General features: G+C 51.3%; 1 protein-coding gene across 3 annotated transcripts; it reads left to right on the forward strand.

Annotated features, from left to right (window-relative positions):
* Nucleotides 1-870: 870 nt before the first annotated feature.
* On the forward strand, nt 871-26,781 carry FGF9 (fibroblast growth factor 9; the record flags this gene model as incomplete). 3 transcript variants are annotated; one of them, XM_079903062.1, is made up of 3 exons in its annotated part: nt 871-1,147; nt 9,155-9,258; nt 25,784-26,781. In XM_079903062.1, 3 exons carry the CDS (start codon nt 871-873, stop codon nt 26,027-26,029), a joined length of 627 nt encoding a protein of 208 aa, XP_079759188.1. In that variant the 3' UTR covers nt 26,030-26,781. The 3 variants fall into 3 exon arrangements, with proteins under 3 accessions (XP_079759188.1, XP_079759190.1, XP_079759189.1); XM_079903064.1 differs by lacking the exon at nt 871-1,147 and adding an exon at nt 2,816-3,033; XM_079903063.1 differs by lacking the exon at nt 871-1,147 and adding an exon at nt 7,326-7,354.

Consider the following 26,781-nt stretch of genomic DNA (forward strand, 5'->3'; position numbering starts at 1 on the left):
AGCGCGGGCGGCGCGGCGCTACCTTAAACCCAGCCCAATGCCGCTGCCTGCGCCACTCTGCGCGCCGCGGGGCTGCGCAGGAGGAGCGCTCGCCGGCCACCTCGCCCCGCGCCCGCGGCGACACCTGTTCGCGGCCGCCGGCGGCACGCGGGTCCCGCCGCGGCGCCCCTCGCTCCCGCCGCCGCCCGCCGCCCGCGCTAAGCCAATGGACGCCTGCCGAGCCCCTGGAGAATTCTGGATACCAGCTTTGGACGCCTAAAGTTTTTCCTTCTTTTTGTTTTATTACCATTATTCTCATTTTTGGAGGGAGGACGGGGGCAGATTTGTCGCCGCCACCAACGTGAGATTTTTTTTTTCCCCTTGAAGGATTCCTGCTGATATCTGCAGAGTCGGTTAGAGTGAAAACGGCGCATGCCTTCCTGGATCCGTAAATTCTGACGTAGCCCGTGCATCTTAAAACCCCCTATAATAACGCCTAGGCATTTAAGTTGCTATGGTCATTCTGATCTCAAACCAAATGGAGAAACTACGGATTTTTTTTCCTTATTACGGTCGGATGGGATGAAGACCTTCCTGCCTGCTGAGAGCCGGGGAATCTATCTGTAGAGATACATAGATACGTTTATCAATATGTCAGTGTGTGAGTATAAAGTGGTGGCTTCTTAGACTATCCGTGGTTTGACCTTGAACCTGTGCCAGTGAAGCAGCAGATGACTTTTATTTATCCATTTAATGGATTGAAGAAAAGGACCTTTTTTCTCTCTCTGCAACTGCAGTAAGGGAGGGGAGTTGGATATACCTCGCCTAATAGCTCCTGGGTTGGCACCATCATTATTGTTTATCGCTGTGCTCCGAAAGCCGAGTCTTCTGATGGCTCCCCTAGGTGAAGTTGGGAACTATTTCGGTGTGCAGGATGCGGCACCGTTTGGGAATGTGCCCGTGTTGCCGGCGGACAGCCCGGTTTTGTTAAGTGACCACCTGGGTCAGTCCGAAGCAGGGGGGCTTCCCAGGGGACCTGCAGTCACGGACTTGGATCATTTAAAGGGGATTCTCAGGCGGAGGCAGCTCTACTGCAGGACTGGATTTCACTTAGAAATCTTCCCCAATGGTACTATCCAGGGAACCAGGAAAGACCACAGCCGATTTGGTAGGTACACCATTAACCCTTTACTGTCCGTGCTGGCATGTTCGGATTGTAACTACCGAGAAGGTGGCTGGGCGGGGGATGCGGGAAGGGGTCTCTCCCTCTCTCTGTCTCCGTCTGTCTCTGTCTTGCTAGCTCAAGGGGGGTGGGGTGGGGGGAGGGAAGCCTCCGGAATTGCAGATCTGCCGCTGGCACTGATGCGGGTCTACATTGAAAGGCCTTTTTTTTTTTCTTTGTAAAGGAGGGCGTGATTTATAAATATAACACAAGCCCCTAGTTCTTTTGCATCAGATACACGGGAAGATCGGGTTTAGGAAGTTTCTTTTGAATGGACTGATTCCACGAGTTTAAAGCTTTAATGATTAACTACTGAGAACTTAAAATGCATTTTCCTGAAGGCAGTTATCATCTTGTGTCAAATGAAGTTTTTGCCCCTTCCCTTTTTTCCTCCAATAAGTATCCTGCTTGAATTTTAAATTAAGCGTATTGCTTACTCCCACCGTGAGGGTCTGGAACCCTTTAGCCGAAGGTTGCTAATTGTTCTGTTGGGAAGAGGACTAAAGTCGTATTTTAGACTCTGGGCTGCAGAGGCACTGGGGGAAAATGACTCGGGAAGGGGCAGGGCGCTCACCAGGGGCGTTTGTCCATCCAGCCACGAGTTATTCCCTGTGCTTTGTAATTTCCATGGCGTGCAGCCCTGTGTGGCTCTGGTGTAAGTGTGTGCGCCCGTGCAAAAGCTGCGAGCTAATTTTAAAGGGCATTCCGAGGATTTCATTTCCCGAGGAGGGTATTTGTGACTCAGCATGGATAGCTGCAGACCCGAGGGCTGGTGACTGCCCCCTTTAATGAGTGCACACACGTGTCTGCTGGGCCACCCTGAGCCCGACAGCAGCGACTAGGCGAGCACAGTCCCGGGGTGGGGGGAACTGATGGTGGAGGGGCGACTCGGGTTTTCTCCTTACTTACCAAAAAAAAAAAAAAGAAAGAAAAAAAAAGAAAAAAAAAAGAGGGGGGCGTTTGGGCAACCAGACTGTTGGAAGGAGTTAACTTATTGAGTAAACCCACCTGACAACACTTAAACTAGGTCGTAAAAACAAAGTCCTGTGGTGACTTCTTTTCCTCAAGCTTTAACGCCAGATGTTGAACACGATCTAAACTATCTGTATAGGTTCGTGGGCCGCAGACGATGCAGGAGGTGAGGACGGTTCGGGCCTGAGACGGGGCTGGTCCCGGATGCACGAGCCCCGGGATTTTCTGCCTCGGCTCACCCCGCACTGAACCTACCGGCATGAACGGCGGGCTGCCTCCCTTCTCTGCTTTGCAGCTTTCAATTACGGAAACGTAGCCCAGAGAAGCGGAGGCAGCTCTGGCCGCTGCGGAGCGGGGACGAAACTTTCCTAAAGTGCTCTCTGCGGCCGCTCCCGGGGCTGCTGCAGGACCCGGGGCGGCCGTGGGCGGGGGCGCCGAGCCCAGACGGGTCCCCGGCGCGCCGGCCGGCAGGTGCCACTCGGCGGCCGCCGGCCAACTCCGCGCGGTCCTAGACGCGCTCGGGTTCGGCGGCTTGCCCCCGCCCCGCGCGCCCTCGGCTGCGGGGACCGCTGTGTCCCGGGCGCCCGGCCGGCTGGCGCGCTGCGGCCGCGCTTAGGGGTCGGGCTCCTTTTGCCTGAGCCGCGTCCCTTCGCGCTCGCCGCGTGTGAGTGCGGGTCCAGCGGATCCAGCCGCCGCCCGGGCAGCGCGGCCGCGCGCGGGGTGGAAGCTGCCGGAGGCGCGCGCGGCGGGGGACTCGGTGGCGGGGCCGAGGCCCCTGAGCCCCGTCCCGTCTCGGACCCTTCTCTCTCCTTCGACGCTCACAGCCGGGTCTCGGGAGCGGTGGGCTCGCGGCGCCGGAGGTGGGTCGGGCCGGCCGGCAGGGCGGGAGCCGCGGGGAAGGGAGGGGGACAAAGGGCGGCGCAGGCGGCGGGGGCCGCGTGCCATTGTTACCGCTGCCGAGCGGGGCCTGGCGCCCCTCTCCGCGCCCTGCGTGGCTGGGCCCCGGCCCGGGGAGCCCGCGGTGGGCGCCCGAGTGCGGCCGGCGGCCTGGTGTGCAGTCGAGCCCGGGCCGGGAGCGCCCGGGACCCGCGTAGAGTGGGGGGGGAAGCTCCGGTTGGGGCTCCTCCACCTCGCCCCCACCGTGGGTGTTTTTTTTTTTTAAACTCAGTCACCTTTCGTGTAGGACGTTCGCTACACGCAGCCGAGTCATTAGGAATCCGGTGACTCCGCCACGGGGACAGAGAGGGACCAGGGTGGATGAAGGGGACCGGGGACCGGAAAGCGGGGAGCCGAGAGGCGCGCTCTGGGGTCAGCCGGCAAGGACGCTGGCACGGTGGCTGAACAGAGACCGTAAAACAAAAACCCGGCCTCGGCACCCCACCTCCGACCCCGGAGATGACACGTCCACTCCTTGTCCGCCCGGCACTGCCGGCGGGCTGGTAGGCGCAGTGCTGGGTGGGAGGCCGGGCAGCGGAAGCCCGGCCGGGGGTGGGGTGGGGTGGGGTGGGGTGGGGTGGGGGCCCGGCCCGAGCTCGGGGGTCGGCCGGGAGCTGGCTGCGGGGGAGGGGCGCGCCCGGCGCTCGCCGCGCCCTCACCCGGGTTTGGATGCGGCTGAGTGGGTGGTGTGCGCAGTGGGGGCGGGGAAGGAGGGCGAGGCGGGAGGCTTATTTCAGCTTCCATCCGGTGGCAGGGAGGAGCGCCCCCGGGGTGACAGCAGTGCCGCGGTCTCCCGCTGCGGCAGGTCCCAATATTAGCAACCTCTGCAGCGCCGCGCCGCCGAGCCTCCCACCCTGCCTCCCGGCCCCGCCCGGGGCGCCGGAGGGGCGGGCGGGCGCTAGGACCCGGGTCGGGGCTGCAGCCGTCGCACCTGGCACTCCCGCCCCCGCACCCCCCCGCCTCACCTTGGGCCCTCCCCCTCCCCCGCGTGCGCCCCCCTCCTCGCCCGCTGCGCTCTGGGGACTTCGAATGCAATCCCGGTTTCTCTTCCGAGTCCATAGGAAAGAGTAGCTGTGGGTAGGGGCGAGGGGGGTTTGCACCCTGATTAAAACAGGAGGTGCCTTTTCTACCTGAAACGGAAAGGCAGGAGGAAGCGTGCGGGGAAAATGACGTGCTACCCCCCGCAGCTGCAGGTGACCGCAGCTGCTGGCAAGCGTGGCGGTGGCACTGCGGCGGCGGTGCGGGTCGTGGCGGGGGGGGGGGGGGGGGAACCTTACTGCTGTCCCAGCAGGAGCCGCGCGGTGACAACTTAGGTGGGACCTAGAGGGAGCTCTTTGTTTTCCTTTCGGGGGTGCTGGCGTGGAGCTGAGGCCCAGCCTGGAGAAAGGGAACCGGGACTCGTATCTCTGGGTGATAGGCCAGGGGAGCCAGACGGTTCGTTTCCTTTTTTTTTTTTTTCTCTTTAGAGCACTTGCTAGACGGAAAAAGTGAGCAGAAAATCAATTGAGGAAATGGTGATGTGGAATAATAAAAAAGTGAGCGTCGGGCCTGATCCGTTATTTGACTTGGCACGAGGAGCCTGAGCGGGGTGACCCCGGCCTGGTGCGGAGATGCCTGCGTCCCTGCCGGGCGTCTTCCGGCCCTAGTGCAGCTCCGCCAGGCCGCCTGCATCAGGACCAGGGCTCCCGGCTGGGGCTGCCGGGTCCAGGGGTCAGGTGAAGTTGTACCAGGGCGGAGAAACATGATAACAGTACACTTTAAAAAGAAAGAGGTTCAAAAAAATCTTATTTCCAGGGTTTCGCACTTGAAACAATGCCCTTCTGGGTATCTGGCTCTTCAATATCTCAGTAAGGGAAAGGCTGCCTATTTAAGGAGCTGTTTCAGGATAGGTTCAGATTCTCGAAAAATCGGTGGGGTTATGGCTCCCATTCAGCTAGTCATTTCCCACATGAACTCTGGGATTTGCTCAAGTTGCTGCAGACTCGGGCTTGCTGGGATTGGGGCTCTGAGCTGATTGATTTGGCAACCCTGGTGCGGGATTCTCCCGGCCAGCAGGGAGCTCTGTGTGTGTGTGGGGGGGGGGGGGGCGGGCCGGTTAATCTATTTTCGAAAGCCTGTGTCAGGCCTCTCTCCACAGCCTGCACACATTCTTGTCCTCTGAAGAATGCAGCTCTGTTAAGTGTTGGGGGCTTTTAGGCTGGAGGGTTGTTTAACACGGGCCAGAGTGGAGCTGCTTGGGCTGGCCCTCCCACTTCCCATGGCCAGCGTGGAGGTGAGGCCCATGCAGAGGGGCTCTTGGGAGCTGGGCCAGCTTTGGGGTCATGGTCCACGTGAACAGAGCTTGGGGGCTGAGCACTGCTACCTAGTGAGTCCGGGGCGAGGATGATGCTCTGCTGAGGTCATTTTCCTGCAGTGGTCCCAGGAACTGACCTGGCCTCTTGCGGATCACAGATGACCGTGGACCCCACCAGACCCCGTCAGGCTTCCTGGGCCCAGTGAGTGCATCCTCACTGGAACTGTTGCCTGCCGGGAAAGGGAATCGCCAGGTGCCACTCGTCACTGACCTCATGCTTCCCAGGCCACTCCATCACTGTCCATTGCTGTGGCCCTTCTGACCTGCCTAAGAGAGCTGGGCCACCCTGGGACACATGTGAGGGCCACACTTCAATCTCAGGCACAGCCCCACCATTCCCTCCCTCCCTTTCCTCCTTCTTCTCTTCCTAGCTCTTTCCTTCACTCCGTTCCTCTCCTGTGGATGGTGAAGCCTGTCACCGTTTCTACCCAGAAGCCTTCTTCTGGGCTTTTCCCGAGCCTCACGCCCACGTGAACAGCCACTGGGGCAGCGGCCCCGCTCAGACCAGTGCGGTTGGGATCACTTGCTCGGCAGTGGCTCAGGCCCAGGGAGAGGTTAGCTGACCTGGTTGAGGTTCTAGAGTTCATGGTGGACATGATGGTAGCAGGGATGATAAGGATTGCAGTCTGCGGGGGGCGGGAGCTGGTTCAGGTGGTCAGGGCTTTCTGGCCTCGCAGCTTTGGCCCCCTCTGCACGTGAGGGAACGGCTGTGACTCAGGCGTTCTGAGTTCTGCTTGCTCTCGGATCGTGAGGTGACCCCATAAAAAGCTGGGCTGCTCTTTCGAGGTCTCTGCTTCTCAAGGAGCTGCAGAGATAGGGGTGCTGGTTTGAGATGATGAAACCTTTTCCACCTGGGGTCCCTAGATGTAGCCCCTTCTCATGTGGAGCACGCCTGGGAGGCTTGTCTCGGCCCGATTCCTTTTAGGAAGCCCCTCTGGCTCTCCTGGTCCAGCCTGAGTGAGCCGCCCAGAGCGTACCCTGAACACCTGCCTCTCACCGCATTTCCCACATTGTTATTACATTTATCTGGTTATTTGTCCTTCCTCCCACTAGGCAGGAAGCTCTTTGAGGGTGTAGGCTAGACCTTGTTCATCTCCATACCCTCAGCAAAGGGCATGGTGCTCGGCTTACAATACAGTCACTCCTTAGTTTGCTGACTGAATGAGTGAGTGCATATCTTGCTGATGCCAGGAAGAGATAACAAGATAGATGTCTTACTACCTTCATTTCCAAAATGTATAATAATCGTTTCGGACCTTAAGTCCTTTAAAAAGAAAAAAACCCATGTGCACAAAGAACAACGTGCGAAGAGTGTGCACACACAGGTGCCCACCTTCCCAAGTCCTGTGTGGTGAGAGCACGGTCCCAGGAGCTCACGTGTCCCTCACTTCCTCTGCTTCTAGTCCTGTGCACCGGGCCTGCAGAGTCTCACCTGGGTAACATCTTCCAGTCACTAGTGAGGGACTAACTATATAAAAGTGGTACAGAAATCACGGATCCGTGAGAAAAGGTAAAAGTGATGGGAAGGTGTACCTAGTCAGTAAGGACCTAGGCTTTGGAGTCTGATCGCTTGGGGGCAAGTTATCCTTGAACCTACTGTCCCCACGTGTCATCTGGAGATTAGCGTATGGTAATGCCTAGGGCTGTTCTGAGGGCTGAATGACATCAGGCCTCTCACTGGGCACAGACTAGATGCTCGAGGAGTCCAGTTGTTAGGATTGTCACTGTTGATATTATTACTTCTGATGTTCTGCTGACCAGCCAGTTACATGGTTTTGCGAGATCACATGCACTTATTTTTTCTTAGGTCTGATGGGCAATGTCAGTTAATAGTCTCAGAGCTGCCTCCTGCTTAGGGAAAAGAGAAAGATCATCAGATACCCTCTTAGAAGGTGCAAGTATTGTTTATTTTAGTTTTATGACTTTCAGTTTTATTGACATGGTGTATTAAATCGGTCAGATGCAAAGGGGCCAAATGCTTTCATTTTACAATGAAAGTTGGACATTAATGAATTCCTTATACTATTTCAGGATAACAATGACTTATATTGTGTGTTTTCAGGTAGCTAAGAGATTCACATGTGTGTGACTCCTATGGTAATAAAATGCTACAACATAAGTTATTTTTAATCATAAGAGTTAGACGTAGTATAATGAAATAAAATGATTCATCAATAAGGATGTGCATCTCACAAGAAATGACTCTCATGGAACTACTGCCTTATTTGTCTTTCCATTAGGTTTGTGAGGTAGGGATGGCTGGTAATGAACTTATTTCACATGTATTTTTCACTAGAGAGTCACAGGTTATCAGATCCAGAACTCAATTTGTAACTTCTCTTTATATTTATTCACACACTATTTCACATTCTGTTAAAATACATAGTTTTGCAGGTCCAGATAGACATTCTGTAAACTGTAAGCTCAAAATATTTGTTGCATTTTGTGCTGATAACAGAATTAGGAATACCTCTTTATAAGAAATCTCTTTCCCTTTGTCCGTCACCTTGGAACCTTTGCTTTATTAGATTTATGTAGTTCACATCTTCTTGTGATTGCAACACAGTCTATTTTGCGAGAGTTGCAAAATTAATTGTTTAAAACTACATGTAAGTGCTTTTCTATGAGTCACGTGAGACTGACTCTAGCCCAGGGTTACCCTTAGTTTCTTTCTAAATTCTTAAATGTAAGTAAGTTTTTTAATATTTGGAGATATTTTAAACAACTCAGTATTTGGTATGTGTTCATACAAGGTTTACACAACGTGTAGCACTTTAAGACAAAATGGAAAAAATGGTCGAGCATGAGTGATATTAGCATCGTCCCAATATACCATTGGGTAATCATGTTAAAACAACAATATGGTTATAGAACCTGGAACTGCTGTTGTATGACCACAAAATTCTGGGTTTATGCCCAGCTTAGGTATTGTTATTCTTAGTGAGGTAAGCAAGGTGAAAGAAGGAAATAAAAGAAGATCGTTATGTTGATTTGATTTTGGGATATAGTATTCCACGCCTATTTTAAATCAAGAGCATTTTTGGAATCAGCATTTTTTTCCCCCAGAATATTGTGTTATCTTAATTGCTTAACTGTCTCTTTGGGGCTTAGATAAGCACAGTGAAAATCAATACTTTGTTTAAGCAGAAATATTTGGGATATGTGTGGGCTTTTTAGTTTTCCAGATGGAGCTCAATACAGTTATACAATAGAGAGCTGGATAACTTTCGGTGTAAACCAGACAAGTCTTTGGTTGTCATCTCCTATTCTTATTATGAGGGGCATAGACCCTTCTCTGAATAGAATTTTGTTTTTCCAATCCATGGCCATACACAGATACTTAATTTCACATTTTTAAAGTGGAAGTAAGTTTTCTCATACATTATACTCTTTTAAGTTAATTAGAACACGTGCATTGGTTTACTGACATGTCACTTCTCACCATATCTATGTAAATGCTAGCTTTTTTACTTAAAAAATATTTTGTTATGTGTTGTGTTGATAAGTTTTTTTGTCTCATTACTGTAAGATAAAATTTAGTTGAAAAATCAATTCTTTGGGGCAGTGGTTTTAAGAGAAGACACTTCTCGAGTGAAGGTGCGGCCTTCCTCTTAGATGCTCCCAGGGATGTGGACGCTCCAGGGGAGATGCTCTGTGCTCTGACCTGTCTCCCTCTGCTGTTGGTCTCGCAGGCATCCTGGAGTTTATCAGTATAGCGGTGGGCCTGGTCAGCATTCGAGGCGTGGACAGCGGACTCTACCTCGGCATGAATGAGAAAGGGGAGCTGTACGGATCAGTAAGTACCGTAGAGACCTTGCCAGCCTTCCTGACTCACGTTTGCCGGAAACTGCTCTTTCTCTAGCTTATAAATAGAAATGAAACAGTGGTGGGAAGGGGAGTGTAGGTTTTCACTTTTTGAAGAAAACCACTTCATTTTTATTAATAGATATCAGCCCTGGATCTTCACGAGACCAAAGTTTCTAAGCAAATGCTTTATTTATATGCCAAGCCATTTTCATTGTCAAGGAAATAAAAAATTCACAACTGTGAAAAATCCCATCTTCTTGTATTGAATGGGAGTTATTTTTGAAACGAATTGAAATGATCTTCCAAGCTTTGCCAAGCATTGTAATTAAAACTAGAAATAGACCATGCAGTGAGTATAAACCCTTTCTCTGAGCTGCATAAAATTTTCATTATGTAGAGAGAGAAGGGAGATGGAAATTATTGTCAGATATTCTTGTATGTGAATAAGAATATAAAAATATAATAATTATTTGCAAGTGTTAGGAGTTTCTTCCTTCCCCGGTCTTACTTCCTATCTCCACTGGGTCGTAAGCTCCTTGGGTGAGGCAAAGAAGAGCGCTCACTGTAGCCCGCCAGGCACGGCTCTAGGTGCCAGGGTTGGGAGGGCAGAAATGAACGAGAGTCCCCCGCTTCTGCTTTGAGAGGAGGGGCAGACTTTGTATCTCTTTACTGCACAGTAGGAACTGGACATATTTCTGCTAAAGGTATGAGTGTGAATACTAGGTTATCAGTTACTATATAACTTGAGTTTTCAACAAAAGATTTGTAGTGAAGTCAGCCTTCGGTTTCTTGTTGCCATTATTGGTCGTCAAATGGGGATTTAATCCATGTTATCTGCAATATGAGAACTTTGGCTAGAATCTACAAAAAGTTGAAAATTAAAAGACGCTCAGAATGGGAGAAGTTCTGGAGTCCTCTGTTGGCAGAAGTGAAGGGCATTTTTATGTAGAATCAGGAGAAATTTTTTCTAGATATCCTTTTTTTTAATCCATATACTAGTAAATACACACACACACACACACAAGGGTTGGGAGTAGTATCCAACTTTTACTCAGAAACTCCAGGAGACAATAAATGGTATAGTTTGAATATAACACCCACCATTTTTCATGACACAAGGATGGTTTTTCTGCTTTGGTAAAATTTGAATGTAAGATTGATTGCTTTTGTTAGACATTTGTCTTTTTAAAAAAGTGCTTCCTCGAGAGAGTGGCTTATTTTAAAATAGGTTTTTAAGCATAGGATTGAGTTTAGTTTTTTAAACACAGTTCTTGGTCTAGATGAAGTTATTTACTTCCTAAATTATCTTCGCTAACGCTTTTAAGTGCAAAGATTCAAGATGTAAGGAAGCTTTTAGATTTTTAAAACATTCAGTGATGTTCTCCTTTTGTCACCCCTCACTTTTTCCTTCACTTTTAGGTCCATAATGTGGATTTAATTCAGTCAGTCATAGGTGGGCTCAGTAGAAGGCTTTCTGTGTTGGGTCGCAGTCTGACCTTCTGTGGTTGGGGGGGTGGAAGGGACTGTAGTTTATCACCGTGGTCTCCAGATGTTTTGAGTGTGGATTTCAACACTGCATCTTAAATTATTTGAAAATTGCATATGGAACGCATAGTTCGTATATGTTACGTTATTTTATAAAACACGCCTTAAGGCAAAGTGTTTGGAAGGCAGCGATGAGTGAGCAGACAGAGGCCATGCTGCTTGTCCTCAGCCCTCGGGCCACGCGGACAGCCGATGGCCTTGCGTCCGTGAGGCCTCGGCCTGGTGCAGGGGCGCTTCCGGGGGCCGCCGGCCCCCTCCCTAATGCCGCCCTCCTCCCTGTGGCCCCATCTGAGCCCCGCTGGGACGAGACCCGCTGACAGCGGGGTGGCAGCCAGGCCGGGAGGCCGTCTCCTGGGAGGCAGGGAAGCCGGACTGGAGGCCCTGCTGCCTGATTTAGGCCTTTCAAGCCCCGCCTGCACCCAGCAGAGCTGGGACAGGGCCCTCTCCCTATCCGTCCCTTCTCACCCGAGGGCCCTGCTGGGAGGCCGGCGTGACCGGGCCGCTTCTGCGCCGTGGGAAGCTCGTCCCCTTCCCCACCCCAATGGGAGGGTCCCTTCAGACCCAGACACGGGCCACTTCCCGCTCGGATCCCTCAAGCCTCTGCAGGCCGAGCCCCCCGTCTTGCTGTGTCCTCTCCCCGAACCACGCTGCTGGTCCGCTTTGCTGTGTCGCCTGTGTCCCTGTCCCTGTGTAGGGCGCGTCCGCCTCGTTGCGCTTCTGCGGACACTGGTGGGCTGCTGGGCCGCGCCGTCAGGTCCCCCCCCCCCCCCCAGCCCCGGCCCCGGCCCTGCCGTCCCCTCCCCCCTGTGCCCGCGGAGGCAGCCTTCTTTCTTTCAGATTCCGTGAAGATGCTGCCTTTTCTGCAAAACCTTCCCTACGCCCCTAACTCGGACCCTAGTTTCTGGTCAGCGTTTCTTGTGTTGGCCTCTGGGCCCCGGGGATGCTTTGTTTGTGTTTCCGTCCTCACGCGAGGAATGTACACTTCCGGTGTGGCCGCGTCCCCAGCGTGTCGAGGGCCTGGGCTGCAGCTTTCTTTTGAATATCGCCCCCCCGCCCCGCCACAGCCCGAGCCCCGCACATGTTGGGTTGAAGGCGATCGAAGTCGGGGTTCATTCGTGGCTTCACTGGCCCTGGAGGTGCAGCCCTTGAGGTCATTGTGTCCCTAGGGCCCTGCTGGAGGGAGGAGTCCCTCCCGGCCACCCTCGTGCTGAGCTGGGCTGTAACGCGTCGTCGTCCGAATGTCCAGCCCCAGGGGGCGTGGCCGAGTCTGGAGAAGGTGGTGTCTGGGGGAGAATGGGGACGGGCATCAGGACATCAGTGGGTGCCCTGCCTGTTCCTCGCATCCGCGAAACCAAGGGCTGGACTTACGTGGCCCGAATGCTCCTGCTCTGGATCTCAGGACTCTGCAGGCTTCGCTCCCGAGTCTTGCCTGCCTGGCCCACAGGGTGCTCTACGGCATGATGTTATGCAGCAGGACCATCTGTTCCCAGCAGCCGGCCTGGTTTGCCCGCGGCCCGTACCTCATGCAGGTGTGCGGAGGCGTGGGGGAGACCATCTCCTCGGGGGCCAGGAATCACTTTCCACTGCGTTTGTGCTTGTCATCCTGGCGTGGCAGTGAGAATGGGGGGGACACCCACATGTCCCCTTTTCATCCTGATGAGACGGAGAGAAGGAAAGAGAGAAACAGGCAACGACACTGTTATTAAATACGCTGGAAACTAGCCCGAGGAGTTTGCTTGTATGAAGCTGTGTGAAGCTCCGTAAAGTGGAAAAGGTGTGTTTCTAAACATTGGGGAAAACTTGAAAAGACTGATCTCATTGGGAAAGAAGGTAAATAGATTTGGGGAAACAGCCATCACTTTTATAAAGTAAGTGAATGTGTAAATGTAGCAAAAGTTAATCTAAAATGTATTTTGGGGATTATTTTTCTCTTTTCATCTATGTAGATCTTTTGTTTCCAAGTTTACATTAGGATTAGATCTAAAAGGCCAGAGGTGAATGGGGTAATACTTCTTCAGAAAAACATGTGGGATTGTGACATCCTATTAGATTGTGGAAATAGGAAAAACTCTATTGCTGGTGTGTATCATTATATGATTCAAGGAAAACCTGAGTTGTTCTACTTCTGGGATGGAGTTTGATTATTGTATTCATGTGTTCATTCATCCATGCCTCCATTCATTTGCTCATTTGTTCACAAACATTTATACCTACGATGTGCCCAGCATTGTACTAAGTGCATGACAGTGCAACAAATATCTCAAAATCTGGTAGGAGAGATACAAATAATTCAGTGCAATGTGATATGCACTGTATTAGAGGAATCACAAGTATCTTGGGAGTCCAGAAGAGTGTTTAAATAACTCCTTGGGGAAATTGGATGGGAGCACTTAATTGGGTCTTGAGGGATGAATAGGAGTCTCAGAAAAGGGAGGGCAGACAAGGAAGGGCACATAATGTTTCAAATGTAAAGATTAGAATATCCTGCCTGGGTGAAATTTAGGGAGGGTATTAGATCTCTCACATACACACTCATTTGGGTGCACACTTGGGCAGAGGATTAGAGTATTAGTTTACATTTGTCACTTTCGTTCTTATCAAAGAGACTAGAAGTAAGGCTCAGTTACTTTTAGGGTCTTAATCTTAATTATCCGAGTATCATCAAGATACTTCAGTGTGTCAAGAATAATTGACTGTACTAAATATCTCATTAAAAAAGAATGCCTTGAAAAAAAGTTAATCTGTTTCAAGGAGCCTGCATTTCATGAGAGATATTGACCTTTTCATTAAAAAAAGGTAGCACAGTCACTAAAATTCTAATGATACAGGAAAGCAAGCATGGCATCTGTAAACATGGTGCAAAGGATGACATGGATTTCTGGTTTGTATCCCTGTTAGCACTTACGGCATTCTGTCCAGAGTTTTCATTCCCCGTGGGTCTTTCCCGCTGGATTAAGTTCTTAGGAGACAGACTCTGTCTTTACAGTCTGTATGTTTCCTGAAGGCTCCGCATGAGCAGCTGGAACATAGGGTTTGTCACCCCAGCTCTCCAGCCGGTCATGCCCTCGTGGACCGCGCTGCCCAGGATGTCGCTGCCCACCTGACCGTCCTGGACTTCCACAGGCGGGACCCTGCTTAACTGTCACGGCTGAAGGGTAGGGGGTGGGGTGACTTGCTCCGAGGCTGGAGCTCGGGGGCCGGTGGGCCAGAGCGAGGACTCAGACCAGCTCTAGGGGGCCTGGCCACCGCGCTGACAGAGGTGCTGCTGTTTGCTGTTCCGTTTCCAGAGACACAGCTGGGCCCGATTCGGTTTCTGTGAGTCCGTGTAATCAGTAACCAAGGTGTGATGGATTTGGACTGTGTTTCCAGTGCACAGGAACTTAAAAAAGCCCAAAGCATTGGGGCAGTTGTGGACTGGGTGAACGTGTGTGAGCCAGAGCCGTCCCTTGTGCGGTGTTTCCACGTGTGCAGTGTTTCCACGTGTGCGGTGTTTCCACGTGTGCGGTGTTTCCACAGCGGGTGCAGCAGCAGGGGGCCCAGGATGAAGGAGTATGTCTACCTCTGTAAGAGGAAAACGGTGAAGTATCTCAGATCCTCAGAACCCCATTTGCCTTAGATTATTTTTATTATCTTATTTGAATATGTACAAACACGAACCCCTTATGCCTCTTTGGCAACTGCAATTCAAAACATATTTATATTAAAATTCACACTGGACTATAAGACCAATAGACTCTGAAGCAGTAGGGTGGATCTGATGTGACGGCTGAGATGCTGCCTCAGTGTCCGGGCTTTGAGCTTGGCACACCTGTCCCCCAGGGCTTCTGGGGGAGGAGGTCCTCCCCCCGTGTCTTCCGGGGCGAATTACTGGGAAGCCAGGTGTCACCTGACCTTCACCGACGTTCCAAGGATGTCGTTTCTCTTCCCGGTAGCCCTGATGGTGAGAGTTGTACTGCTTAGCGCTGAAGGTAACTTTAGACACGCACATTCTTGGGCGGCAGTATGTGGTTATGCGCGGTCATCTGGAAGGTCTAGAGTGGCCTTAAAACGACCCCTTTACTTTTTCATGAAATGAAGGGTCAGAGAAAACGCTCTTCCAGGAAGCTTGTTGCCCCCAGATTTGGTCCTCTATCCTCCTGGGATCCGTAGGTGCCAGTCGTGAAAACGCCTGGGGCTGGGAGGCCCTGGCAGGGAGGGTCCCTGTTGTTTGCATTAGGTGCTGCGGTGCCCTTGTGAGGGGCTTTGGAACAAGCAGAGTGAACGTGTGTGTGACGGAACAGGACACCGTACCCGATGGCCTGTCCACACTGGACTTAGCAGTTTGTCGTTTTGCTGTGTCAGTTCAGATGACTTTGATGGTGGATGGTGAGGCGTGTCCTGTAGGTCGAGTCTCCAAGGAATGTCATTCCTGTAAAGGGTCATTTGTGCAGTAATCTCCTTGATGGCGGGCGTGCTCTGGAAGTGGGCGGTTTTAAATAGATACTTCGGGTGATAGAGCAAGGCCTTCAATTGCTAGTGTAGTTGCCAGCGTTCAGAGGATCAGGTGGTGACTTTGAAGACAGGAGGGCAGCGCCTCAGAAGAGCATCTGCTGTGTGAGCTGATTTCGTTCATAGTGTCCTTGTTCTAGAGGTGACGGGAATGAGAGTTTAGTGGCTTAGCGACTGAGTCAAGGTAACACAGAGTACGTAAGGACTTACTATTTGAACATAGGTGAATTAGTAAATCTTGCCTGGTACATATGCATGAGTGGCCAGCCGTTTTTGTGAATAAAAGATATATGTGTATATATATATATAATTTTTTTTTTGCCAGAAATAACCCCGTATTAGAGCAGGATTGTAGTCTCCCCTTCACAGATAGGACTTTGAAACAATTGTCTCTTTCTAGTACTAGTTTCTATTTAGTGGTTCATTTGTTTCCTTAGCATCTATACTCCTGGCCGTTAATTAGTGGAAAATCATCTTTTAAAATCATACCTTCTTATTTGAGTTTACATACGTTTACGTTGTGAAGCATGGGAGCTGCCTCCCCTGACGGTCTGAGGTGAGGTGCGTGGAAAACCTCGCAAGTTAGTGGTGGCTGGAGTCACCCAGCACAGGTCTTCGTGGGCTTCGGGAAGGACCCGGTTTAATGGTCGAAGCTCACGGGCGGGGCCCTCTCCGTGTGGCAGGAGAGGCGGGCGGGGGATGGTTCCAGGACCCGGGGCTGTGCTCAGTGTGCAGGGAGGGTCTTTCTTTAGGGTCCGGGGCCTCCGGCCCGCCCCTCCCTGCACCCCGTGCACATCGCGCCTCTTTGCAGAGGGTCGTCTGTCGGGCACGCAGAGCCAGGCCGCTGCTTGGATGCTGGGGACGCGGGGCTTCCGCTTCTGCTTCCCACCTCCCCGCACGCTCCCCGCCACACTCGGCTGCCCTCGCTCGCACACTCGTTTGCTTTCGCAAAGCCAGGGGACGTGACCGTGTCGCTGCTCACACGGGCCGGCCCTTCCGTAGGAGCCAGGAGTACAGGTGGCCCTCGTGACCGCAGGCTGCGTGCGCGCACGTTTGTCTGCTGGCTGCGGTTGCCGCGTGACCCTGCAGTCGTGTCGCTCGCCGGCCTGCACAGAGGGGCAGAAGCCGCGTCTCGAGGGGGCAGCTCCCACTGGGCAAGCGCCCCTTCTGCCACGGGTCTCACGTTTTTTGTGCTTTTGGTGGTGGTTTTGCTGGTTAGAATGCCCCCGGGACCGAGTGCTGAGATGCTGTTTGGTGTCCCAAGTGCCGGAGGCTGGGCGAGCCTCACGGAGGATACGCGGACCTCAGAGGAGCCTCCGTCGGCCTGAGTCACTGCCTGCGTCCACGGCTAATGAGCCAGCACTATTAACTTGAAACAGAAGCAGGCGTAAAACAAGGTTATGTATTGATTTGTTGACAAAAATGTCATGAGCAGAGGCTCACAGGACCCTAACCCTGTGTTTCCCCGGGAGCCGCGGTTCAGGGCCCCGATCCACACACAATACCCCGCGCAGGTGAGTGCTGTTTTCTCCTGGGGTGACCTTGCAGCTTTGGGGGGCAGTCAGACGTGCACACCAAGGCTTATAATTTGGTGCGACTGGTGTTGTGACAGAACTGTATACAGAAAGGCCTTGGGGAGCATGGGGGAGGGAGCTCCATCCCTGGCCTGGGAGGAGACGTCAGGATTACTCACAGAGGAGATGGAGAAAAGTAGGCAGGTGGTCTCGGGCAGGGAAAGGCTGGCGTGAAAGCAGCTTCAGGGCCGCAGGCTTTGGAGCCGTGGCTGCCGGGAGGAGCCTGATTCTGCCATCTTTACTCCCCCTCCAGCCCCAGTGGTCCTGGCTCTGCTTCTGTTTCTCTCAGCTGCTGCCAGAGGCCACGACACCGACATTTGGAGGGTCCTCCACTGTCATCATCATTGCCATCTGGGGGTGCTGCAGCCTGGCTGCTCCCGTGTCCTGGCCCGGGAGACACCCCCTCCCAGAGAAAGCCCCACCCGCTCGCCCCAGGGCCGCCCCGCTCCTGCCCCCTGCCAGGACTGGCTTGTCCGCTGCGTGTCCATCGACCTGGGCATCCCGCAGCATCCTTGCAGGCGGCTGAGAAGAGTGTCTGCCTTCCCAGCACCCCGCCGCCGAGACTCCCCAAGGACGGAGAGGTTCTGGCTTGGAGTGGAGCCCCACAAAGGGCTCCATGAATGCTTTCAGTCCTGACATAAATGCATCCCCTCCTTCCTCAGTCTTTTGTTGTGACTTTTCAGAGAGCTCTCTGCTGCAGTCTGCTTTTCCTTTGTGGGGAACCGCCCACGGCTCAGTGCAGTGTTCTGAGCTCGGACTTGCCAAGGTCATGCCAAGGGCACCCTCCCCGGTGCGTGCTGGGCTGGCTCTGCTGTGGCTGGGAGTGGCTCTGTCCGTGTGGCTGCCACACTGCCCTGCACGTGTGCACGCTTGCTGTCCACTCCCAGCCCGAGGCTCCTCTCTGCCCTCCCTCCCTCTCTTCCATTTTCCTTGTGAGTCGCTGTGTGGCAGGTCGTTTTCTCTGGACCCTCTGGGGTGGCTTGTATTCCTTTTCTTTCTCTCCCCGTCCTTTGAGTAGATTTTCAGTTTTCTGTGTTTCGATGGAAGGTTCAAGCCTGTACTTGCATCCTGAAGGGTTTGAACGTGGAGATGCAGTGACGAGTAAGGGCAGCGCAGGGCCTGGGCCGCTCGCTCCGTGGCTCGTGGGCTGTGCAGCCTTGGGCGACTTCCTCAGGCCGGCTGGGCTGGGACTAGGAACCAGGGTAACGAGGACAGTGGAGACGGGGCCCAGGATGCGGCCGGCGCTGTCCTGGCCCCCGGGGCTGTGCAGCTGCTGCTTCGCCTCCTTCAGGGATAAGTGTGGTCCCAGAAGGAGACGCCTGCACGGAGGCGCACGGAAACTGTGCTTCTTGCAAGTCTGAATTCAGAAGTTCAGATTTAGGACACAGTCTGTGAAAGTAAATAAACATTTCCCTTCAGATCGAACTGTGGCGCCCCTTGCATTACACTTGAAAATGTTAACCGTAGAGCTTCATCTGCTAGGGTTAACTTTATACACCTTCTCCTCAAGTGCAGCACGTTACTATTGTACCCACTTAATTAAATGGAAAAGTTGGACTGCGTTTTAGGGGCTTAGCTCCCATCGTGGTGGTGGCGAGCATGACTTCTCACGCCCGCGTGTCGGTGCAGTCACTACGCTGTGGCAGCGCTGCCCTGGCCTCCCCCGGACTCGGCGTTTCAGGGTGAAGGTGCTGTTGTGGAAGCAGCCCACGTTGGTGTATGGCTCCGGTGCCTCGGGGAAGCAGGCCGACTGGCCGACGGTGTGAGCTGGGATTCGTCCTGGAAGGGGGCCATTTGCAGAGGGGCCCCGAGAGAATGGGACAGCCACCCACGTGTGAGGAAGGGACAGCAGCACCGGTCACTTTCCACGAGCGTGGGGCCATTTCTCTAGCGCTAGGCGGGGGCTGGGAGGAAGAGTCTGGTTCCAGAGAAATATGGGCTGACGCGAGTCCAGCTGGAGCTGGTGGCGGGCAGTAGGGGGGGCCCCGGGGAGTCGAGAGGTGCCGGAAACACGCATGTGCTCGTGAGCCCACTCGGGGTTCCTCTGTGCACCTCGGAGGGGGTGTGACTGGGTGTCTGAGAAATTCTGGAGCCCTGGTGTCGCTTCTCTCCAACATTCCTTTTATCTGTCTTGTGCACACGTCCAACTTTGCCTCCAGCTCTGGGCACTCTGCGACTTTGATAACTTCTTGTTTTCCTCCAGGATTTGGTTTTTCTTCCCAGTAAGTCCTCTGCGGGCAGCTGATGACGTAGGGTTTGTTGGTCAGGCAGACGTTCATTTGTGAGCCATGTTTTGTGAGGCCAACACCGGGGGACATCCTATCGGTCTCCCAGGGAGGGAAGGAGGGGCCCCTTGTGCCGAAGCTGTGTCTTCTTCCCCGTCCTTTCTTCCCCGAAACAGCAGCCTCCCCGCTTGGCTGCTTCTGGAAGCATTACTTAGCTGTCCGTCTCTGCAGAGGTAACGGAGGCTGAACGTTTGGGCGTGTTTCTTCCCCCTTCTTCCAGCAGCTTCTTTTCCGTTTCCTGGTCAGCGCGTCCTTCCCGAGTCATTGTGGGTGGCTAGGCCTCCACACTGGATGCTCAAGGCCGGATCACGCGGCCTTAGACTCAGAGAGACCGTGGACATCCCTGAGTCCAGTCTCCTGTCTTCACAGAGAAGGAACTTGAGGCCCAGGGTGGCTAATCAACCCCACTGTGTGTGTCTGTAGGAGGCTGACATTCCTTTACCATAGAAATTCCGTGAATCTCCTAGTTCTTCAGAAATTGCCTTTGCGCTTACTTTGCCGTCATCTTTGTTAATCTTTCAGTTGGTCTAATTTTATTTCTGCACTCAAGGCCTGAATTCAGCCTGCTTTGTCTACCGTAGAAGATCTCTGGTACGTGTTTCTGTTTCGATTCTCCCTCCTGCGGTGCGCCTGCAGACGCGGTGGTTGGGTTCCAATGTCTCTGCCTGGTGTCCTTAATAACAGGAATTATTTCCTTCATTCCACCTCCCAGCCTTGAAGCTGTCCACTTCCCCTCCATGGTCTGTCCTTCGACTTTCGGTTTTTACAAAGAGTAATATTTAGCTTGAAGTGTTTTCAGCTTTTGCAAATCTCTGATGTGCATTTTAAGTGGTCACTGAATGACTTACTTCTCTTATCAGATGATCATTTATGATAAATGTTACCTGTGCTCTAGGACCCTAAGAGAAACTTCACAAACTTTTCCTGTAGGGCTCTCGGCAGAAGCACCAAATGTGCACAGTCTACCCATTGGCAGAAGCAAAAATATTTCATAAAGTGAGTATTAAACTTCTCTGCTTGAATTCTGTTCAACCTTGGGCAGGATTTTCTTTCCCCTGTGGGGCTCCACCTCTGAACATATATCGCAAGTTTATGAGCTCACTTGATTTGCTAAACAAATGTCCGTTTCTAGGGTGGCTGCTAAGGACAGCATCTAAGTTGTCTGGTCTGCTCTGTGGTACACGCGGCGGGCGCTGTCCTTGGCTGTGTGGTGGGTACCATGTGGCTGGTGAGCCCACACCATAGGAGATGTCCAAGGCCGGATCAGATTCAGACTGGGCCCTACCTTTGAGTCCACAGGTACACCTAAGTACGCAGCTTCTGGAGCGAAGCTGAATTCTGTCTTGTTTTGTCTGGTTTGGTGGGGGAGGAGTGGAGAGAACGTAGGAATTCTTACCTTTTTGTGTATTAGACGAGACAGACGTTGCCCGCCCACTTGCTTCGTTTGTGTACGTTGACCAGACACAACTGATTCAACCGTTCCCACAATTCCAGTGGCAGTTTTGATGGCCAGGATCATGGGTATGAAAGCAGGCCCGTGGGAATGGTAGGGATTTTAAAGAGGTTTTGAAAAATGGGCCTTGAGTGAGGCGTGTTGAGGGCTTAAGGGGGCTGGATCCGAAGGGAGCTTCTAATAAAATGAGAAATAGTGCCTTCCTGCCTGTTCGGTGTGTTTGTGGCTTTCCGTTTGGGGACTTCTCCCAGGAGAGAAGCGTTAAAATACCTAGCTTCTTATTAATGATCCTTTCGTCATTATATTTAATCACCGCAATGCTTGCAACAATTCCCATGAAGACTTTACTGCTAGATTATTAATGAGCAAGGTACATCTCTACGAGTAATTGTAGTTAAGGGAGGTTTAAATACCATGACTGGGGTAAACGGTAGGCAGAGAACAAGCGATTACGTCAAATCAGTAACTTACAAAAGGTTCGGGAACTCTATCAAGGCAGTTTCTGACCTTGGGCTTTATGTGTTGTGAGTTTATGCAGGGAGGTCAAACAGCCCGTTGAGTTGAACACAAACAACCATTTGGATGTTGTGGTTAAAGCTACACCATACGTTTATATGTATGGCAGCAGAAGTCTGTACATTTCCAAGGAGGACTCTTGAATCTCAAATTCTGAAAACTTCTGATTTCAGTTTTTAAATGGGTACAGATAGGAGTCAGGCATGGTAACGCCCATGTGGATTACACATTTTCCAATTGTCAAATAGTTACGATTAGTGTCCATATGAGTTGATGGCGTATAACATTCCCAAACATTCTCTGGGGTATACTATAATTTTCACATTATTATCTCATACTTTGGTTTTAATAGGATTTTGGTAAAAGTTTTGAAGTTTTAATTTCAGTTTTTCCCACTGCTCAGAATTTAATGATATAAAATGAAAAGGGGTTTCCATAGCTGCTCACATTCACCAGATTTTGTTCCAAAGCATGGGCTTTAGGAGACTTTTGAATTAAATCCACATTCTCCACCCAAGCTGAGTGACATAATCCAGCAGTTCAAAGATAGGTATGCCATAAACAGCTATAGTTAAATAATCCCCCCAAAATATTAAAACATGGAAATACAATAAAAGAAGAATTGATCACTTTATAGTGGAATACTCTATAAACTGTCTGCATTGGAAACATGTGGTGAGTTTTAAAACATCTGAGTTTTATAGTTCTAAAGTGTATAGTTTATTTGAAGGCAGAAACTGTTTTTTCTCCTCTGTGTATATATAAGAATACAGCTTAATGTATATTTTTTGCCGTCGCAGTTTGCATTCACTTTCTTATTTTTAATTTAGAGAAATCACTTTGGAGTACAAATACGTAACATAAATATATTCACCCCAACTAAATATTTTATCGCCAAGTACTAAAGTCTAATCATAAAGATTAATTCTGTAAATCTTGTTGCTTTGTCTACCTTTGTCTGAAACAAAAATCACAAATAGCAAGAAGAAATTATTTGAAAGCATATACATGGTATAGAAAGGTATCAGGGTCTTTAATTTTTATGATCATTTAAATTAAATTTTTTTTTTAAGGTCTGCAGGTTTTTCTGAGTGGCGTTATACCCCTTGTGTAATAATTACAGGACTGAACGGGATCAGGGGTTTTGCAAGGTAATGTCTGCACGGCCTCATTTAACTAGTTACCTGAGGTTATCCAACCCTCCCGTGAAGGAGAGGACTGAACTCTTAACCATCACAAAAGCTGCTGTCTGTAGATGACAGTGTCCTACGTGGAACAGTCACTTCATTTTCCGCATTGCCTAGAGCATTATATTGTGTGTGTAAAGGATGTTACAACAGCCTCATAAGGGGAACAGAGCCGTGTTTGCTGAGCAGTGAAAAGGTTAGTTCAGTTTCTTACCTCGTTCAACTTTTTTAAAAAGGTTTTTTTTTTTTCCCCCCGCAAACTGACAATACCCCCAAAACATGTGAATTGAGGCTCATCTTCAATACTGGACTCATTAGTGTTTCAGTCTTAGCGTGCAGTGTCCTTCCCACTGCAGAATTCTGTGCATACGCTCTGTTTTCTCTCCACCTCCACCCGTTCCTCCTGCAAAATGAATAGTGTTTTTAAAAAATTGCATTTTGAGGTAAAGAAGAAAGGCAGCACGTGTGATTGTCAGAATCAGAGGGGCTGCACCGAGTTGTGGAACGTGGTCCGTGGAGCCCCCCTCCCGGCCCTTTGGAAGGGGCCTCGGAAGTCCCTGGACGGACGGGGTGTCTGGAGGAACCCTCCATTAGTGAGAAGTGGAAGGTGCGGGGTCTGGGGCAGGTGACCTCCCTTCCAGGCCCCCCTGTCTCGGGCATTTTCCAGGGAAAGTTGCAATACCTTTTGGCTGAGGTTGGCTCCAGTTCTGAGAGGTTCTGAACTCATGGTTCTGACATGCCCCCACGGTGACTGGGGGCGTGTCCTGGGCTCCGGGTGCCGATCGCCGGCCATGCACCTGTGATGGCCTCGCCTCAGGTGTGACACTGACCTGCTCCAGGTGAGGCTGCCGGAGCAGGGGCTGTTGCTCCAAAGCCAGGCCCCTCATGGTGTGCAGACCCTGCAGGTGCGACTTGTATACAAAGCAGATGGAAGCTGGGGCAGGCCTTGGGATCCAGAAGGAGGAGGGACAGCCTTCTTATTATTCTTTTTTTTGCGGTACGCGGGCCTTTCACTGTTGTGGCTTCTCCTGTTGCGGAGGACAGGCTCCGGACGCGCAGGCTCAGCGGCCATGGCTCACGGGCCCTGCCGCTCCGCGGCATGTGGGATCTTCCCGGACCGGGGCACGAACCCGGGTCCCCTGCATCGGCAGGCGGACTCTCAACCACTGCACCACCAGGGAAGCCTGAGCCTTATTTTTTAAACCAAGTATCTGTCAGGTAAAGTGATTTCCTGTTGAGAAAAAGAAAGCTTAATTTGAATTCTTTTTTCATCTCCTTGGTAGAACTGAAGGCTCTACAATTCCCTACTTCGGTCCACCTTTATTAAGTAGAAAATAAATGAACATTGCTTGTTTAGAAAATTTACTTAATCACTGCAAACTCAAACCAGACATTTTAAGCCAGGAGTAATCTTGTCTGTGGGGAGAATATTTATTGTACAGATGGAAGTAAAGTCTGAAATAGCTGTTAAAGTCTTTAACACACTATTTTTATTTTGTCCGCTTTAATGGAGATGAAACAGAAATCACGTTCAGCCTGGTCTCCCCAGCATAGGGGGTTTCCTCTAGGTTTGCTCGTGGAGGGAGGTGAGGGGCTTCTCTGCTAGCGCCCAGGTGAGGGGAGCTGCAGGTGCCACTCGCCCCCTGCAACGCACCTTGTCCCTATAAACCCGGCATCAGGTGCCCGGAGTGTCCCCATCATCCTGTCCTGCTCGATGCTTTTGGTTGCTTTTGTTGCTTCCCCTTGTTCCAGCTCGCTTAGCAGAGACTGGTCCAAGGAGATAAGATTTTGTTACCAACCTGCTCAGTACATTTTGATCACCTAGAGCAGCGGTCCCCAACCTTTTTGGCACCAGGGACCAGTTTCGTGGAAGACAGTTTTTCCACGGATTGGGCGGGGCGATGGTTCGGGAGGTGATGCGAGCGAGGGGGGTGGGGGGGGCGGGGGACGCGATGGGCAGCGGCAGATGAAGCTTCGCTCGTTGCCCACCGCTCGCCTCCTGCTGTGCAGCCTGGCTCCTGACAGGCCGCGGACCAGTACCGGTATCGGTCGGTGGCCGGGGGTTGGGGACTCCTCACCTAGAAGAGCAGCTCCCAGGAGGTACAGGTCCCCTGTGTTTCTGGGTGGTTCAAGCCTTCCGTGAACGGAGGAGTGACGTGGGGAAACCAGCTCACGCTGGCCGCGGGCTTTCAGCATCCTCAGCTTGACACGCCCCCTGTCCCCACCCTCGCTCTCCCGACGCGACCACGGCAGCTGGAGATGATGCCTTCTGCCGGGCTGGCTGTGAATCAGTGCAGTAGGTTGTGTCCTCAAGTGTGTAACTGCGTGGACATGTATTTGTAGGTTTTCTTATTTACATAAGGGGCCAGGTGGGCAAGAGCAAGGGGAATGTTTTCAGAAGCCGTTTTAGTGTTTATTTTTTAACACTGCCATCTGGGAAGGTGCTGATGTTAAAGTTTCAACGTGGTGAGAAGAAGAACAAGGAGCTGATCCACCCCACTGCCTCACTTCTCCAGGCGCAGCTAGAAGCACGTGTTTGTGCCTGGAATGCGTTCACGGTTTGGGGTGTGATGTGTGCATCACTTCTGGTCCTTACTGCCCTCGAGACACGTGGCTGCAGGGGCCCTAGGTTATGGGGTTCCAGGGAACCCAGGCTCTCATAAAGCTCTGGTGGAGGGTGAAGTGTAATACATTTATGAGATGTGGAACCTTTCTGCTTTTAAACTGGGGGGAGTGTGTGGTGATTCTTCTAAGTTCAAGGAAACAGGAGGGCTGGGATGTTTGTCTTTACTTCTTTGTACTCAGGAAGACCCAGACCTGATAGAAAGCATCGTATCTCAAAGTGTGGACTCCGGCTGCATCGGAATTACACAAGGCCTGTTGGAAATGCGTATTTCCAGACTTTCTGGATCAGAATTTTAAAAGGTTTGGGATTGGAAATTTACGCTTAAAAAAAGCATCCCAAGGTGATTCTTCTGCACACTGAAGTCTGAAAACCACTCTTCTAGTGTAATGAATAACTCCACTGCTTCAGAGGGCAGCAGATCTCTGACGTCGCTGGTGATGTTGGTCTGTGTGGCGAGGACTTTATGAAAAGTACGCTGAAGATGAAGCGGCAGTCTGAGACTCTTTCTTCGAAAAGGCCCTCCCCCCAGGATGGTCACCATCCTAATTGCTGTGGTGAAAATGGGAACAGCTCATGGCGTTAGCTGCCTTTGCCTACTGACTCATTCAGATAATTGGCATGTGGAAAAGTTTAACTAGAAAACATTAGACTCTTTTGTGCTTTAATCATTATGAAAAAAAATTAGGAGGTAGTTACATTTATAGAGGTAAGCAGTTTTTGCAAAGTGCACTTAAAGTGGGTTAAAATTGGTATTTTGTCACCAGTTATGTTATGTAGCAATTGCTTTCAGTACGGAACGTAGCTAATTTTTGCAAAATATTTGCTTTTGTTTTTTAACAGGAAAAACTAACCCAAGAGTGTGTATTCAGAGAACAGTTTGAAGAAAACTGGTATAACACGTACTCCTCGAATCTGTATAAACACGTGGACACTGGAAGGCGGTTCTATGTCGCGTTAAATAAGGACGGGACCCCCAGAGAAGGAACGAGGACTAAACGGCACCAGAAATTCACACATTTTTTACCCAGACCAGTGGACCCCGACAAAGTACCCGAACTCTATAAGGGTATCCTAAGCCAAAGTTGACAAAGACCGTTTCTTCACTTGAGCCCTTAAAAAAGTAACCACTATAAAGGTTTCACGCGGTGGGTTCTTATTGATTTGCTGTGTCATCACATCAGCTCCACTGTTGCCAAACTTTGTCGCATGCATAGTCTGACGGAGGCGTGGAGGGGACATACTGATTTTGTTCTCCAGGCTCGTCCTCTCTCGGGACCCCCTGCCCACTGCTGCCGGGTGGGTGGTGAGCAGAGGGCAGGAGGCTGCAGGGTGAGGGGGTGAGTGGGGCTGCAGAGAGGAGGGAGCAGAGAGGACCAGCCGATGCATGTGGGGATAGATGCGCTTTCCCGTCCGATCTCTTGTCCTTCATCCTCATCAGCAGAGCTGCCACACCTGGACGCATCGGGATCTGGCTGGCGGCCCGAGGGGGGCCCCGCTGCATTTTCACAGGCAGGAGGGTGCGGTCTGACCGACGAGACTTTCTCGGTTCATTGTCACGGGTGTCATCCCAGTGAATTTAAAGCAAAGACCTCTTAGTTAAAAAAAAAAAAGAAAAAAAAGAAAAAAAGTTAAATTTATTTATAGAAATTCCAAAGGCAACATTTTATTTATTTTATATATTTATTTATTCTATAGAGTTTATTTTTAATGAAATATGTACAGGCCAGATAGGCACTTTGGAAGCTTTAGGCTCTGTAGGCATTAAATGGCAACGTCCGCTACAAACCTGTGGCATATTCATGAAGCGAACGTGGCGTGCATGGATGTGAGACACTCAG

This window comes from Stenella coeruleoalba (genome assembly GCF_951394435.1).
Source record: "Stenella coeruleoalba genome assembly, chromosome: 18".
Lineage (NCBI taxonomy): Eukaryota > Metazoa > Chordata > Mammalia > Artiodactyla > Delphinidae > Stenella > Stenella coeruleoalba.